The 12,012-nt window shown below is 47.6% G+C and overlaps 1 protein-coding gene across 1 annotated transcript in view; it reads right to left on the reverse strand.

Annotated features, from left to right (window-relative positions):
* BMT2 (base methyltransferase of 25S rRNA 2 homolog) overlaps positions 1 to 12,012 on the reverse strand; it is a 72,034-nt gene that overhangs the window by 27,661 nt on the left and 32,361 nt on the right. The window contains exon 4 of the mRNA XM_038751972.1: positions 989 to 1,130. Within this exon, the coding sequence (XP_038607900.1) occupies positions 989 to 1,130 (142 nt within the window). The remainder of the gene's footprint in view (positions 1 to 988; positions 1,131 to 12,012) is intronic.

Raw genomic sequence — 12,012 nt, forward strand, 5'->3', positions numbered from 1 at the left:
AAGGGGGCAAAATGACGACCAAAGCCGATATGGACTGCAAAATCGGTTGGGTCATACAAAAAAATGCAAAAATCAGCAACTCAAAATTGCCTTTCAGTTGAAAGACTGAATTTGGAGTAACAGCGTAAGTAGTGATGAAATGTTAAAAACGTCTTCCCCTAACCCTCTGGACACTGCACTTTAGCCCAGGCACGCGGCATATCGTGAGGACGTCCTGGGCTGGGTACCTAGGCCCCCCTTCTCCTAGCTCTACCTACCAGGCTAGGGCTGCAAACTCCCAAAGAGGGATCATTATTCATCCCTCCCTCCCCCGGTGCCTGGAGCAGTTCTTCCCCCAACCCAGATGTGCAAAAAGCCATGGTCTTCCTTTGCACTGGGACAGTAACGGCGGCCCCGAGCACCTCAGAGGTGGCAGAAAGGTGGAGTACAAAGGCAGGGTGGAAAGCGAGATGGGGCAGTGGGTACCTGGCCAGCCGGACAGGCAGCAGAGAGGGCGTGTTGACTGGACCGGACCGTGTGAGGGAGATGCCCCAATGGCGCTGCCTGCAGCTACTTCCCCCGGTGACGCTAGCTCGCCAAGATCTCTTTACCCGGACCACTGTCGCTCCCCATCCTGCCCCTCACCCGATTTCGGCTTTCCCCCGCCGGCAACGCAGCAAGGCCAGGCACTGCAGCCGCTCCCCCACTGGCAGGAAGGATTGCCCTGCCAAACAATTTTAAATAAATCGGAAGGCACTTCTGGGTCCTCTCCTTAAAACGGAGCCGAGTCGTAGCCCAGAGCATAATACCCACCGAAAAGCTGCCTAAATGAGAAAGTGATAAAAGACGTTTTTGTGCTTGACAGGACGCAAGCTTTCTAGCGCACATAAAAAAGAGCAGATTGTTAGTTCTGCATCCTCAAAGTTGGTATGACAGAGGTGATGAGAGTCAGGAGTCAAGCAGAGTCTATCTGGGACTGGGTACCTTGCTGGTGAATTCAGAGCTTTACCTGGAGCACCATTCAATGCGACCTTCCCCTTCACATGTTCTTGCCCAGTGATTATCTGCAAGGTTTTTCATCGCCACGGCATATTCGCAGAGAGTTTCCTCATCCTCGCAGTGCTCCCGCCAGATCTTGTCAAAATCTCCCACTGCAAAAGGGAAAAGGAAGACGTTTAGTTCAGGTAATTTATCCGATCAATATTCCAGACATTTTCAAGGTCCATCTCCTAGGTAAGTATCTTGAAAGGAACCTGTGTGCGGGGAAACCGTCATTCTAAAGTGCTCCCTGTTTAAGAGAGGTGATCTTAGCTAGAGGTTTTTTTTTCAAATCCAATACGTTCTAAACCCAGGCGCTGCCAGTGTGGGCTCTGTGGCTTTAAGAATGGCCAGTAAACTGCCCGTTGGTGGCCCTCTGGGGAGGTTCTGTAGACTAGAGCCATCAATTTTGGGTGTTGGCAGGGGGAAAGAAATAGTAGTAATAGTATTCATTAAGCACTTGCTGTGTGCAGAGTTCTGTAGTAAACACTGGGAAAGAGAAAATTCATTACGGGCAAGTAACTTCACTTCTCTGTGCCTTAGTTTCCTCAACTGTAAAATGGGGACTCAACCGATTTTCTCCCTGCCCCTAACACTGGGAACTCCAAGTGAGACAAGGACTGGGTCTGACCTGATGATCTTGTATCTACTCCAACAACTTTATGCACTGCTTGGGACAACGTAAGCACTGAACAAATACCGTAATTATTATTCTTAATTAGACCGGGGCTTCAAATGGGTTCATAATCTATAGATATAGGTTGAGGGGGAAGGACTGAAGACAGACATATCGAGAACAGCATAAGGGTCTTCCTTATCCAACTTTCCGTGACCAATTTGGTCCCACAGGAGAGAGCTGAATAAAAAGGCTGGCTTATCCAACTTTCCGTGACCAATTTGGTCCCACAGGAGAGAGCCGAATAAAAAAGCTGGCTTCTTACATGCTGTCTGGGGTTGGCCCGGACTCCCGGACACCGGACGTTTCGGGAGGATTTAGCAGGTGAAAAGCGCCAATGTTGAGTCCCAAGTAGATGTATTTTATTCACCTCCTGGGTTGTTTGTTCCAAACCGAGGTATCAGCAATCCCTATCACTTGGGCCAGAGTGGCTCATCAGGCTTGGGCCGTGGGCTACCTCCCTGGGGCTCCGCGGTTCTGTTTCTTTTCTAGTCTTGCTTGGGCCACTGTTCCCAGATCTCTGCCACTGCGTCTTCTGCTTTCTCTTGTCTGCCCTTCCCTCCACAGACCCAGCTGGTTGTGCCGGCTCCTGTAGTCCCGGGGAAGCATGACAAGTGGAACAACAACTCTGCAAACTACACAGGCCCTCCGCAGGGGAAGGCGAGTTTGTTTTTGTTTTTATGGTACTTGTTCGGTGCTCACTATGCACCGGTACTAAGTGCTGGGGTAGATCCAAGGTAACGAGGTTGGACATAGTCCATGTCCCACAAGGGGCTCACTGTCTTCATCCCCATTTTACAGATGAGGTAACTGAGGTGCAGGGAACTGAAGTAATTTGTCTGGGGCGACAGAGTGGCGCCCCGGACTCGGCAGCAGCCATCCTGATGGAAGGAAGGTGGTGTAGTGAGGACAGAAATGCTGAGAAACCATGGAGCCTTAGGAGAACTGAGGCTCACCTCCTCCAGGAGGCCTTCCCAGATTGAGCCCCCTCGTTCCTCTCCCCCTCCCCATCCCCCCCCACCCTACCTCCTTCCCCTCCTTACAGCACCTGCATATGTTTGTACATATTTATTACTCTATTTTACTGGTACATATTTACCATTCTATTTATTTTATTTTGTTAATGTTTTGTTTTGTTCTCTGTCTTCCCCTTCTAGACTGTGAGCCCGCTGTTGGGTAGGGACCGTCTCTATATGTTGCCAACTTGTACTTCCCAAGCGCTTAGTACAGTGCTCTGCACAAAGTAAGCGCTCAATAAATACGACTGAATGAATGACTGAGAAGGGCAGCTCCTCCTCCTTCTCCCTATGCAGGACCCTCCCTCCATGGACCTCATTGGTCAACCACTATTTTTGGTTGCCAGCGCCTGCCTTAGAAAACTGTTGGGGGGCTCAGGAGACAGCAGTGCTAGTGATTTTCACCCCAAAGCCTTCTTGCAAAAAGCCTTTCCTGAGATAAATGGCTGGGATAAATATGGACAAAACACCATGAGCAGGGCTCTTGCCTCCTTACGGGTTCCCAAAGCGGCACCAGGGGAAGATCCTGAACTAAAAGGATCTGGGACAAAAGAGCGGTCTGAGGCAGCAGCTGGAGTGAAGACATCAGTCGACAGATGAGTTCAAAGGCTAGTCCCAAGAAAATCAAGATAAAGCTTTGGGGGTTTAGCCCCGAAGCCCCAAGACCGATGACCTGATTGAATGATTATGCCCCATGTCCCAAATTGGTAGGCGAAGGTTTGGCTTAAAGGGATTCGTTTCATGGAGAGATACCTTCATCTCCTTGACTTCGCAGCTGCCTGGCAGCACGGACCACCCTCTTCCCCAGGCAAACCTGGCTTCTCTGGCAGTCTTTTTTTATGGTATCTGTTAAATGCTTTTTATGTGCCAGTCACTGTACTAAGCGCTGGGGTACCTAAAGGATAATCAGATTGGATACAGTCCCTGTCCCACACAGGGCTCACAGTCTTAATCCTTTTTTTACAGATGAGGTACCTGAGGTACCGAGAAGTTAAGTGACATGCCCAAGGTCACAAAGCAAGTGGCAGAACTGGGATTAGAACCCAAGCCTCCTGACTCCTAGGCCCGAGCTCTTTCCACTAATCGTGGTATTTGTTAAGTGCTTACTATATGCCAAGCACTGTATGAAGAGCTGCTTCTCCGGTCCTCCTTTTAACTTTCTGGTCACTCCTCAGTTTCTTTCACTGACTCTTCCTCTGCCTCTGACTCCTTAACTATGGTTGTCCCTCAAGGCTCATTTCTGGGTTGCCGTCTGTTTGCAATCAACCTGCCCGTACTTCCTCGGGGCGCTCATCCACTCTCACAGCTTCAACTGCCAGCTCCCAAATCTGCCTTACTATCCTGGACCTCGCTCCTCCTCTGCATTCTTAAGTCGCCTCCTGCCTCCAGGACAAGTCGAAATGGTTGTTCCGCAGTCATCGTAAGTTCAAAATATGCCTGCTGAACTCCTCACCTTCCCTCCTAAATCCCTTTCTCCCCGTAACTTTCCCATCGCTGCTGACAATCCCCTCTCTTTTTCTAATGGTATCTATTAAGTGCTTACTATGGTCCAGGCACTGCACTAAGCCCTGGGGAAGACACAAGAGAAACAAGTTGAACACAGTCCCTATCCCACATGGGACTCACAGTCGAACTTGGAGTCTCAAGTCTGCAACCTGGGCATTATTCTTGACTACTCTGGCATATTCAGTCAATCACCAAATCCTGTCGTTTTTTTGGTTTTTAATGATTTTTATTAAGCGTTTACTATATGCCAGGCACCGTACTAAGCGCTGGGGTAGATACAAAGCTATAATCAGGGTGGATCCAGTCCCTGTCCCATGTGGGACTCCCAATCTCAAACCCCATTTTAACAGACGAGATAACTGAGGCACAGAGAAGTGAAGTGACTTGCCCAAGGTCACACAGCAGACAAGTGGCAGAGCCCAGAATAGAACTCAGGTTCTTCTCCCAGGCCCATGCTCTATCCACTAGGCCTCTACTTGACCTCTGACTTGCTTACTTCATCAACCTTCTCACAGACCTCCCTGCCTCCTGTCTCTCCCCTCTCCAGTGCCTCAATCTACCAGATTTATTGAGAATTTACTGGGTACAGAGCACTGTACTAAGGAGCTTGGGTGACTCCCTATAACAGAATCGGTAAAAATGTTCCCTGCCCACAAGAAGCTTTTGCTCCACTGCCCAGATTATGCCCTTGACTATGTACCCCTTGAGTACTTTGATACCCACCCCAGTCCCACGGTGTTTCTGTAAATATTCTTATACTCTAATGTTTCCCCTATCCCTAATCTATGTTAATGTCTGTCTCCCCCAGTAAGTGGTATACTCCTTGTGGGCAGGAATCGCATCTACCAACTCGGTTGCATTGGCCTTTCCAGTGTTTACTACAGTGCTCTGCACACAATAAGCGCCCAATCAATAACACTGATTGTTAGATCATCTTTCTATAACAATTTTCGCCCACTCCACAAGCACTCACTCTCCTGCATTTTCCCAAGCACTTCGTATGGAAGGAAAGGTGATAGGTCAGTTTTGCTTCTGTTAGGTTTGAGGTGCCTATGGGACACCCAAGTGGCTATGTCATAGAGGTAGGACGAAATAACAGGACTGTGGGTTCCGTGAGAGAGATGCCGGAGCTGGAGAGGAAGATTTGGGAAGAGGTGATAGCTGAAGCCATGTGAGCGGACGAGAGGTAGGGGACGGCTAGAGTTAGGGGCAGTGAGGAGTTAGAGGAGCCAGTAAACAAAACTGGAAAGAGGCTTTCAGAGGAAGGAGGAAAACGAGATAATGTTAATAAGTTTGGTATTTGTTAACCGCTTAAAATGTGCCAAGTACTCTACTAAGCGCTGGGGTGGTACAAGCAATTTGAGTTGGTGTGTTCTCAAAACCAAGGCCTGACAGTATTTCAAGGAGAGGATAGGTCCGAGGTATCGAAGTAGCTGAGAGGTCAAGGAGCTGAGTGGAGCCCATTGGATCAAGTTCTACTAACTCTACCGTCCTCACTCAAGTGTTTAGTTCAGGACTGCGCACAAAGTACGTGCTCAAGAAATACCGCTATTGACGATGACGGCTTTGTGACCACTAAAAGGATGGAGTTCAAGACGGCGGCTCCCTCAAATGAAGGCCGTATTCGATCTGAATGGCAGTCATTTCATTTGCTAATTTTCCATAGAGTGGCTCGAGACTGATGGTTGACCCCTGCATGCTGATTTCCCAAAGTAACGGGCTGAGTTCCTCTGCTTTTCCACTGAGTCAGAAAATTTTCATTGAATGACATTTAATGGTTTGTTACTAAAACTATACTTACGATACATATACTTAATATACATGCAGTGAGTCAGAATAAAAAGCAAAGAAACAATGGTATTTGGCTTAATGTGCTTAAAGGAGGGATGAAGGCCACTGCCTTCTTGAAGGTAAAGGAATCACTCAAGGCTTCTTTCCCATGGCTGCTGCTGGGTATTTTCTGGAAAAAAAACCTAAGGAGAAATTTGTGGCTTCTTTATCTAGCTACCTGGGGAGTACGGCTAAGACTGCAGCAAAATAATATTTTCTGAGAAGGTTTAATAACTACCTCAATCTCCCACAGAACCATGAGGAGCAAACAAGCCTTTTTGGTGCCATAAATGATTCATCCAAAAAATCATTATTAATAAAGAATCAAGGATACAATTATCCATTCTTTACATCTGAAATGATACGCGTTTGGTGACAGAAGAAGTGACAAGTTTCAGCATTGGGATCAGAACTGTTTGGGTAAAAACCTTGAACCAAAGAATAAAAATTTGAAGAACACATTCAAGTTCCCCATGGCACCGTCCCTTGAGTGGTTCTCCCCTCCTTCACAACGATGGGGCAGGGAGCGGGTGGTGGGATGGTGTAGGAAGGGAGGGGATTGATAGGGGACCGATAGCGGACAGGGGCTACCCTGCCACCCACCCCAAACCTCACTCAGCTGTCGCTTTCCAAGCCGGATCAAGAAGGAGTCTGAGTTAGGAGCAGATTTAGGAGCAGAGAAGCGGTGTGGCCTAGTGGATTAAAAAAATAGGCCTGGGGGTCAGAGGACCTGGGTTCTAATCCCGGCTCCACCACTCGTCTGCAGAGTGACCTTGGGCAGGTAACTTCACTTCTCTGTGCCTCAGTTAGCTCATCTGCAAAATGGGCATTAGGACTCTGAGCCCTATGTGGGACTTAGACTGTGTCCAAACTGATTAGCTTGTATCTACTCCAGCGCTTAGTTCAGTGCCTGGCACACAGTAAACGATGAACAAATACCATAAAAAAGGAGACATGGCTAGTATATTGTTCCCTCCTCCCAATATGCCCCATCCATAGCAGCTGCGGAACCCAGCCCCAGAGCTTAATATAGCTCCCAAGACTGTGAGCTTCTCGTGGGCAGGTTGAGGTGTCTACAAATTCTGGTTTACTCTACTAAGTGCTTAGTACAGTGGCTCTGCACGTGATAAGCACTCACTAAATACCCACCGGTTGACTGACGGATTTCAGAGGCTAAAAACAAAGTTACCCTTGGTGCCAGGAGAAGAATAGCACCAGGCTCTAACGCTGGATCATGGCTGCCCTCCACGATAGGCGTCCTGGTAATTAGACCGGTCGTGAACCCCTTTCAACCTTGGATTGTTTCTCAGTAGTTTCAGTGCAAGAGAACTGGGACACTCTATATCCTCCTTTCTTTATACTGCAGTATATTTCTTTATATTGACATCTAGACTGTAAACTCATTGTGGGCAGGGAATGGGACTACTAACTCAGTTGTACTGTATCCTAAGTAGGATGCTCTTCGCATGGTAAGCGCTCAATAAATACCACTGGTTGACTGCTCTGCACAGAATAAGTGCTTAATACTACTACTACTATTACTCAGTTGTCTCTTGTAGCTACCTGCATGGTATCTGGAAGCACTTCTCCTTCCGGCCATCTCCGAACTGAGGACTTTGTTCAGAGGTGCCAACCTTTCTTTCTGAGAACAGGAGTGGAGAGGGGAGGATGGGGAGGCTGGCACAGGATGGGGTTCAAAGGGATAACCTCCCCAGCGCTTAGAACAGTGCTTTGCACATAGTAAGCACTTAATAAATGCCCATATTATTATTATTATAGTGGGACAAAAAGCTGCCATTTGGGGTCTTTATGGCCCCGATTGGAAATCGTCAAGTCTCGCCGCAGCCTTGGGATGAGCAAGTGGGAAAGTCTAGGAGCCTGGCTCACGAAGCGGTGAGGGCTATCGTGCCCATCGGCCCCACGGAGCTGGTGCCTGGGGCGAGGAGACTGGCCGCGTCCAAGGTGGGTTTGGGCCGTTCTGAATTCTAATCATTTATAATCAATCCAGCTCGAAGAGCCACCCACGGTACTTCTACCAGATTTAAACTGGTGTGCAAAACTGCCCCAGTATGCTCACTTACTTCCCATTGTCCAAACCCGCTGATGAGTGGGTAGATCAGGGACGGTATTCCCTAATGTAACCACAATTAGAAATTCCATTTTCAATGATTAGGAATGTTTGAGGGCAATTAGTGGCTAAAGAACATTTCCCATAAGGGAAATTTAGACTGTGAGCCCACTGTTGGGTAAGGACTGTCTCTATATGTTGCCAACTTGTACTTCCCAAGCGCTTAGTACAGTGCTCTGCACACAGTAAGAGCTCAATAAATACGATTGATGATGACGATGATGATAAGGGAAAGCTAGCGAGGAGCTCTTTACACCCACTACCTCCACTTCTCTCTTTGACCCTCTCCACCCTGGCTTCCTCCCCTTCACTCCCCAACCAATGACCTCCTTCTTAAATCCAATGGCCTCTACCCCATCCTAATCCTCCTCGACCTCTCAGCTGCCTGCGACACTGTAGACCACCTCCTGTTCCTGGAAACATTATCTAACCTTGGCTTCACACATATTATCCCCTCTGGTTCTCCTCCTCTCTCTGGCTGCTCCTTCTCAGTCTCTTTCATGGGCTCCTCCTGTCTCCCACCTCCTAACTGCGGGAATCTTTCAAGGCTTCCCCTTCCCCTTCTATTCTCATCAGCAGCAGCATCATCTTCATCATCAAGGAGAGAAAAACAGGATAGTTTTGAGGATGAAGAAAGAAAGATGAGGAAAGAGGAGAAGAAACGAAGTTAAAATTCACCCCAGTACCACAGCATGTGTACGTAGTCTTATACTCTATTTTCTCTCTCTGCAATCTATTCATTCATTCAATCGTATTTATTGAGCACTTGCTGTGTGCAGAGCACTGTACTAAGTGCTTGGGAAGTACAAGTAGGCAACATAGAGACAGTCCCTCCCCAACAATGGGCTGTGTCTCCCCCTGTAGACTGAACGCTCCTTGTGGGTAGGGATTGTGTCTACTAATTCTGTTGTACTGGACTCTTCCAAGGGCTTAGTACACAGAAAGGGGTCAAGAAATACCAGCAATCGACTGAGAGGTAAGAAGGAGGTGGAGACGGATTTCGGCGATGGCCTACCCGCTGGGTCCCTTGAACACAATTCGAGGGCCTCCGGCTTGGTTCTGTACAAAGCTGCCCAGCTTATCAGCTAGTGTGTCAGTCAAACATCTGAATGCCTGGGTACCACCATTTCCACTATTACTGGAGAATAGCTGCCAGGGAAAGGGAGGCAGAAGGCCCCCATGGAGAACAAAGAACAGGGCATTTGAGGCAGTTGGGTGGTGTTCTGGATGTCTGGTGGTGATCCTGAGTGCAAACGGAAAGAAATGGAAGAAAGGATACAGTGAAAGACAAAGTGAGAATGCTGGGCAGCACTCTGTGGCTAGAAGCATCACTCCTTGCAGCCTTTTCTGCAGGCTTTGAAGGACAGGGGAGGGTTGGACCTCGGCAGATGACAGGCCAGGTCCTTAAGATGGCACTCAATGGGCAGTTGCCCAGGCTCAAGGGATGGCCAGCTGGCTGTGAAAGGTCTAGGAGGTTGCCTAGTGTATCTGGTTCCCTTCCAAGTCCACCAGAGGAGGGATTTCCTTTGGGAAGGTGGCTGGCTGGTGTTCCACTCCGGCTACCCTACCAACAGGACAGGCGCCAGTGTTGGGGGCTGTTCTCCAGAGGAGACTGCTCCCACTTTAGGAGTTAGAAATGGAGACCCCAAGAGGTCACGGGACTCAAGGAAGGAGAGGAAGGAGCTGAGGGTCAGTGACTTTGAATGGGACAGAAATGCCGTTCTAACAAGCAGCTTCTAGCCTCGCCTGTCCAATCAAAGAAATCAGACAAGGCTCATCAGGCTGGATGATTCCCCATGCTTCTTCTCTGTGTGGAAATGAATCCTCCTTCCCAGTTTCACCCCCAGCATATTAGGAGCGACTAGCCCTCTGGAAGTGACAGTGAAGGAGGCTGGGACTACTACCGTATTCTTCACAAACCTCCCAGTTGTGGCAAGGGTTCCTGAAGGGACCCAGATGTCTTGTTTCTGAATCTCTGGATGGGTCTACTGGGAGCCATGGGAACACTGCAGATTCCTTGACGATGTCACCAACTTGAGGTGGTAAGGGATTAGTGCCTTTAAGGAGCAGAGTGACTAGGCAGTAGGCAGGGTATCAACCTGGGTTTGGCTGGGTATCAACCTGGGTTTGGCTCGTTAAGCTCTAAAGACGAAATAAAATTTGTATCGATCTGAAGGGAGACCTGAAAATTACAAAATTATACTATGAATAACAAAGGAACAAGGAGAGAAAGGAAATAAGCCCTAAAATGTTTGTAGACAAACCCAGAAAGCACAAGAAAGTAGGGGGAATTGGAGGTTCACGAACAAAGGTATAAAGAAATGGGAATAACTGAGACGTGATGGATTTTCATATGTGGTTGGACTGCTGGACAAGAAGGGGGCATGGCTCTGGGAAGGTAGGTAGGGATAAAAGAAAGGCATTATAGCCTTGTAAATTAAGGCTAACTCCACATGTTCAGAGACCCAGGCAACTGCAGAGGACCAATAGGTAGACAGCGCCTGGACCAAGATGAAAGGGGAAAAGAAAAAGGATCACATGATGCTAGGGGTCTACGGCAGACCTGGGAATTAGGGGAAGGTTGGCAGTTCTGGCTTTGAGGGGCTTATCACAGTGATTTCACGTCAGAATCTGGTGGTGAAGGGTGCGGGGGGTTATCTAAACCAACATCGGCCAAAAACACAATTCAGAAGGTCACTGATAAACAAACAAGATTTTAGGGATAACTTTCTACTTCAGAAAGTAGAGGAATTATTGAAGGCAGATAATTTTTCACCGTCTTAAAAGACTCTGAAAATGGTTGGAAACCATGGAGTAAGTGACCACAAGATACTAAGTGAAAGGAGTAGTTAGAAAGAATAGGAACTTTAGGAAAGCAAGTCTTCGCAGCAGACTTATAGGCACTAGTAGGAAGAACTCAATGGAAAGAAAACCTAAGAGGTAAAGAAGCCCCCCAAAACTGGCAGCTTTCCAGAAAATATTTCTGCAGGCTCAGAAGCAAACCATGCCAGTGGAAGGAAGAGACCCGAAGGGTAACAAAATACCAAGTTGGCCAAACCTAGGATTATAAAGAGAACTGAAGGTCAAATAAGAAAGCTACAAAAAGAATACTAAAAAAAGAGTCTGCTTGTGTTGTGACAAGGGTGGAAAAGAGAATGCTAAAATGGAGATGTGATTAGCACAAAATATATGTTAAGCACTTACTATGTGACTGGCACTGTACTAAGCACTGGGGTCAATACAAGTTAATCAGGGTAGACATGATCCCTGTCCTACACAGGGCTCACGGTCTTAATGTCCATTTACATACGAGGAACCGGAGGCACAGAGAAGCTGAGTGATTTGCCCAAAGTTACAGAGCAGACAAGTGGCAGAACCACGATGAGACATTCCCTTGGAGGTATTCAGTTATAATAAACAAAAAAGAGCACTGGGAAACAGATGTGATTGCATTCCCACCACTCATCCTCTACCTAGTAGAAAGGAGGGGGAAAAGCTAGTAAAGGATGACTGGGAAAAAAACTAAAGATATCTGAATGAATTTATATTATGGCATTTGTCATGTGCTTACTATGTGTCCACCACTGTCCTAAGTGCTGGGGTGGATCAAAGTTAATCAGGTTGGACACAGTCCCCATCCCACATAGGCTCTCAGTCTAAATCAGAGGGAGGAGGATTTCATCCCCACTTTACATATGAGGAAACTGAGGCACAGAGAAGTTAAGTGATTTCCCTTTGTTAAATCAAATGTGAACAGTTGACCAGAGCACAGCCTACTAGAATAGGTAAAGAAATACTTCAAGAGAAACTTAAGAAAAAAACCCAAAAACCGCAGGTGA

This window comes from Tachyglossus aculeatus, chromosome 10 (genome assembly GCF_015852505.1).
Source record: "Tachyglossus aculeatus isolate mTacAcu1 chromosome 10, mTacAcu1.pri, whole genome shotgun sequence".
NCBI classification, from domain to species: domain Eukaryota; kingdom Metazoa; phylum Chordata; class Mammalia; order Monotremata; family Tachyglossidae; genus Tachyglossus; species Tachyglossus aculeatus.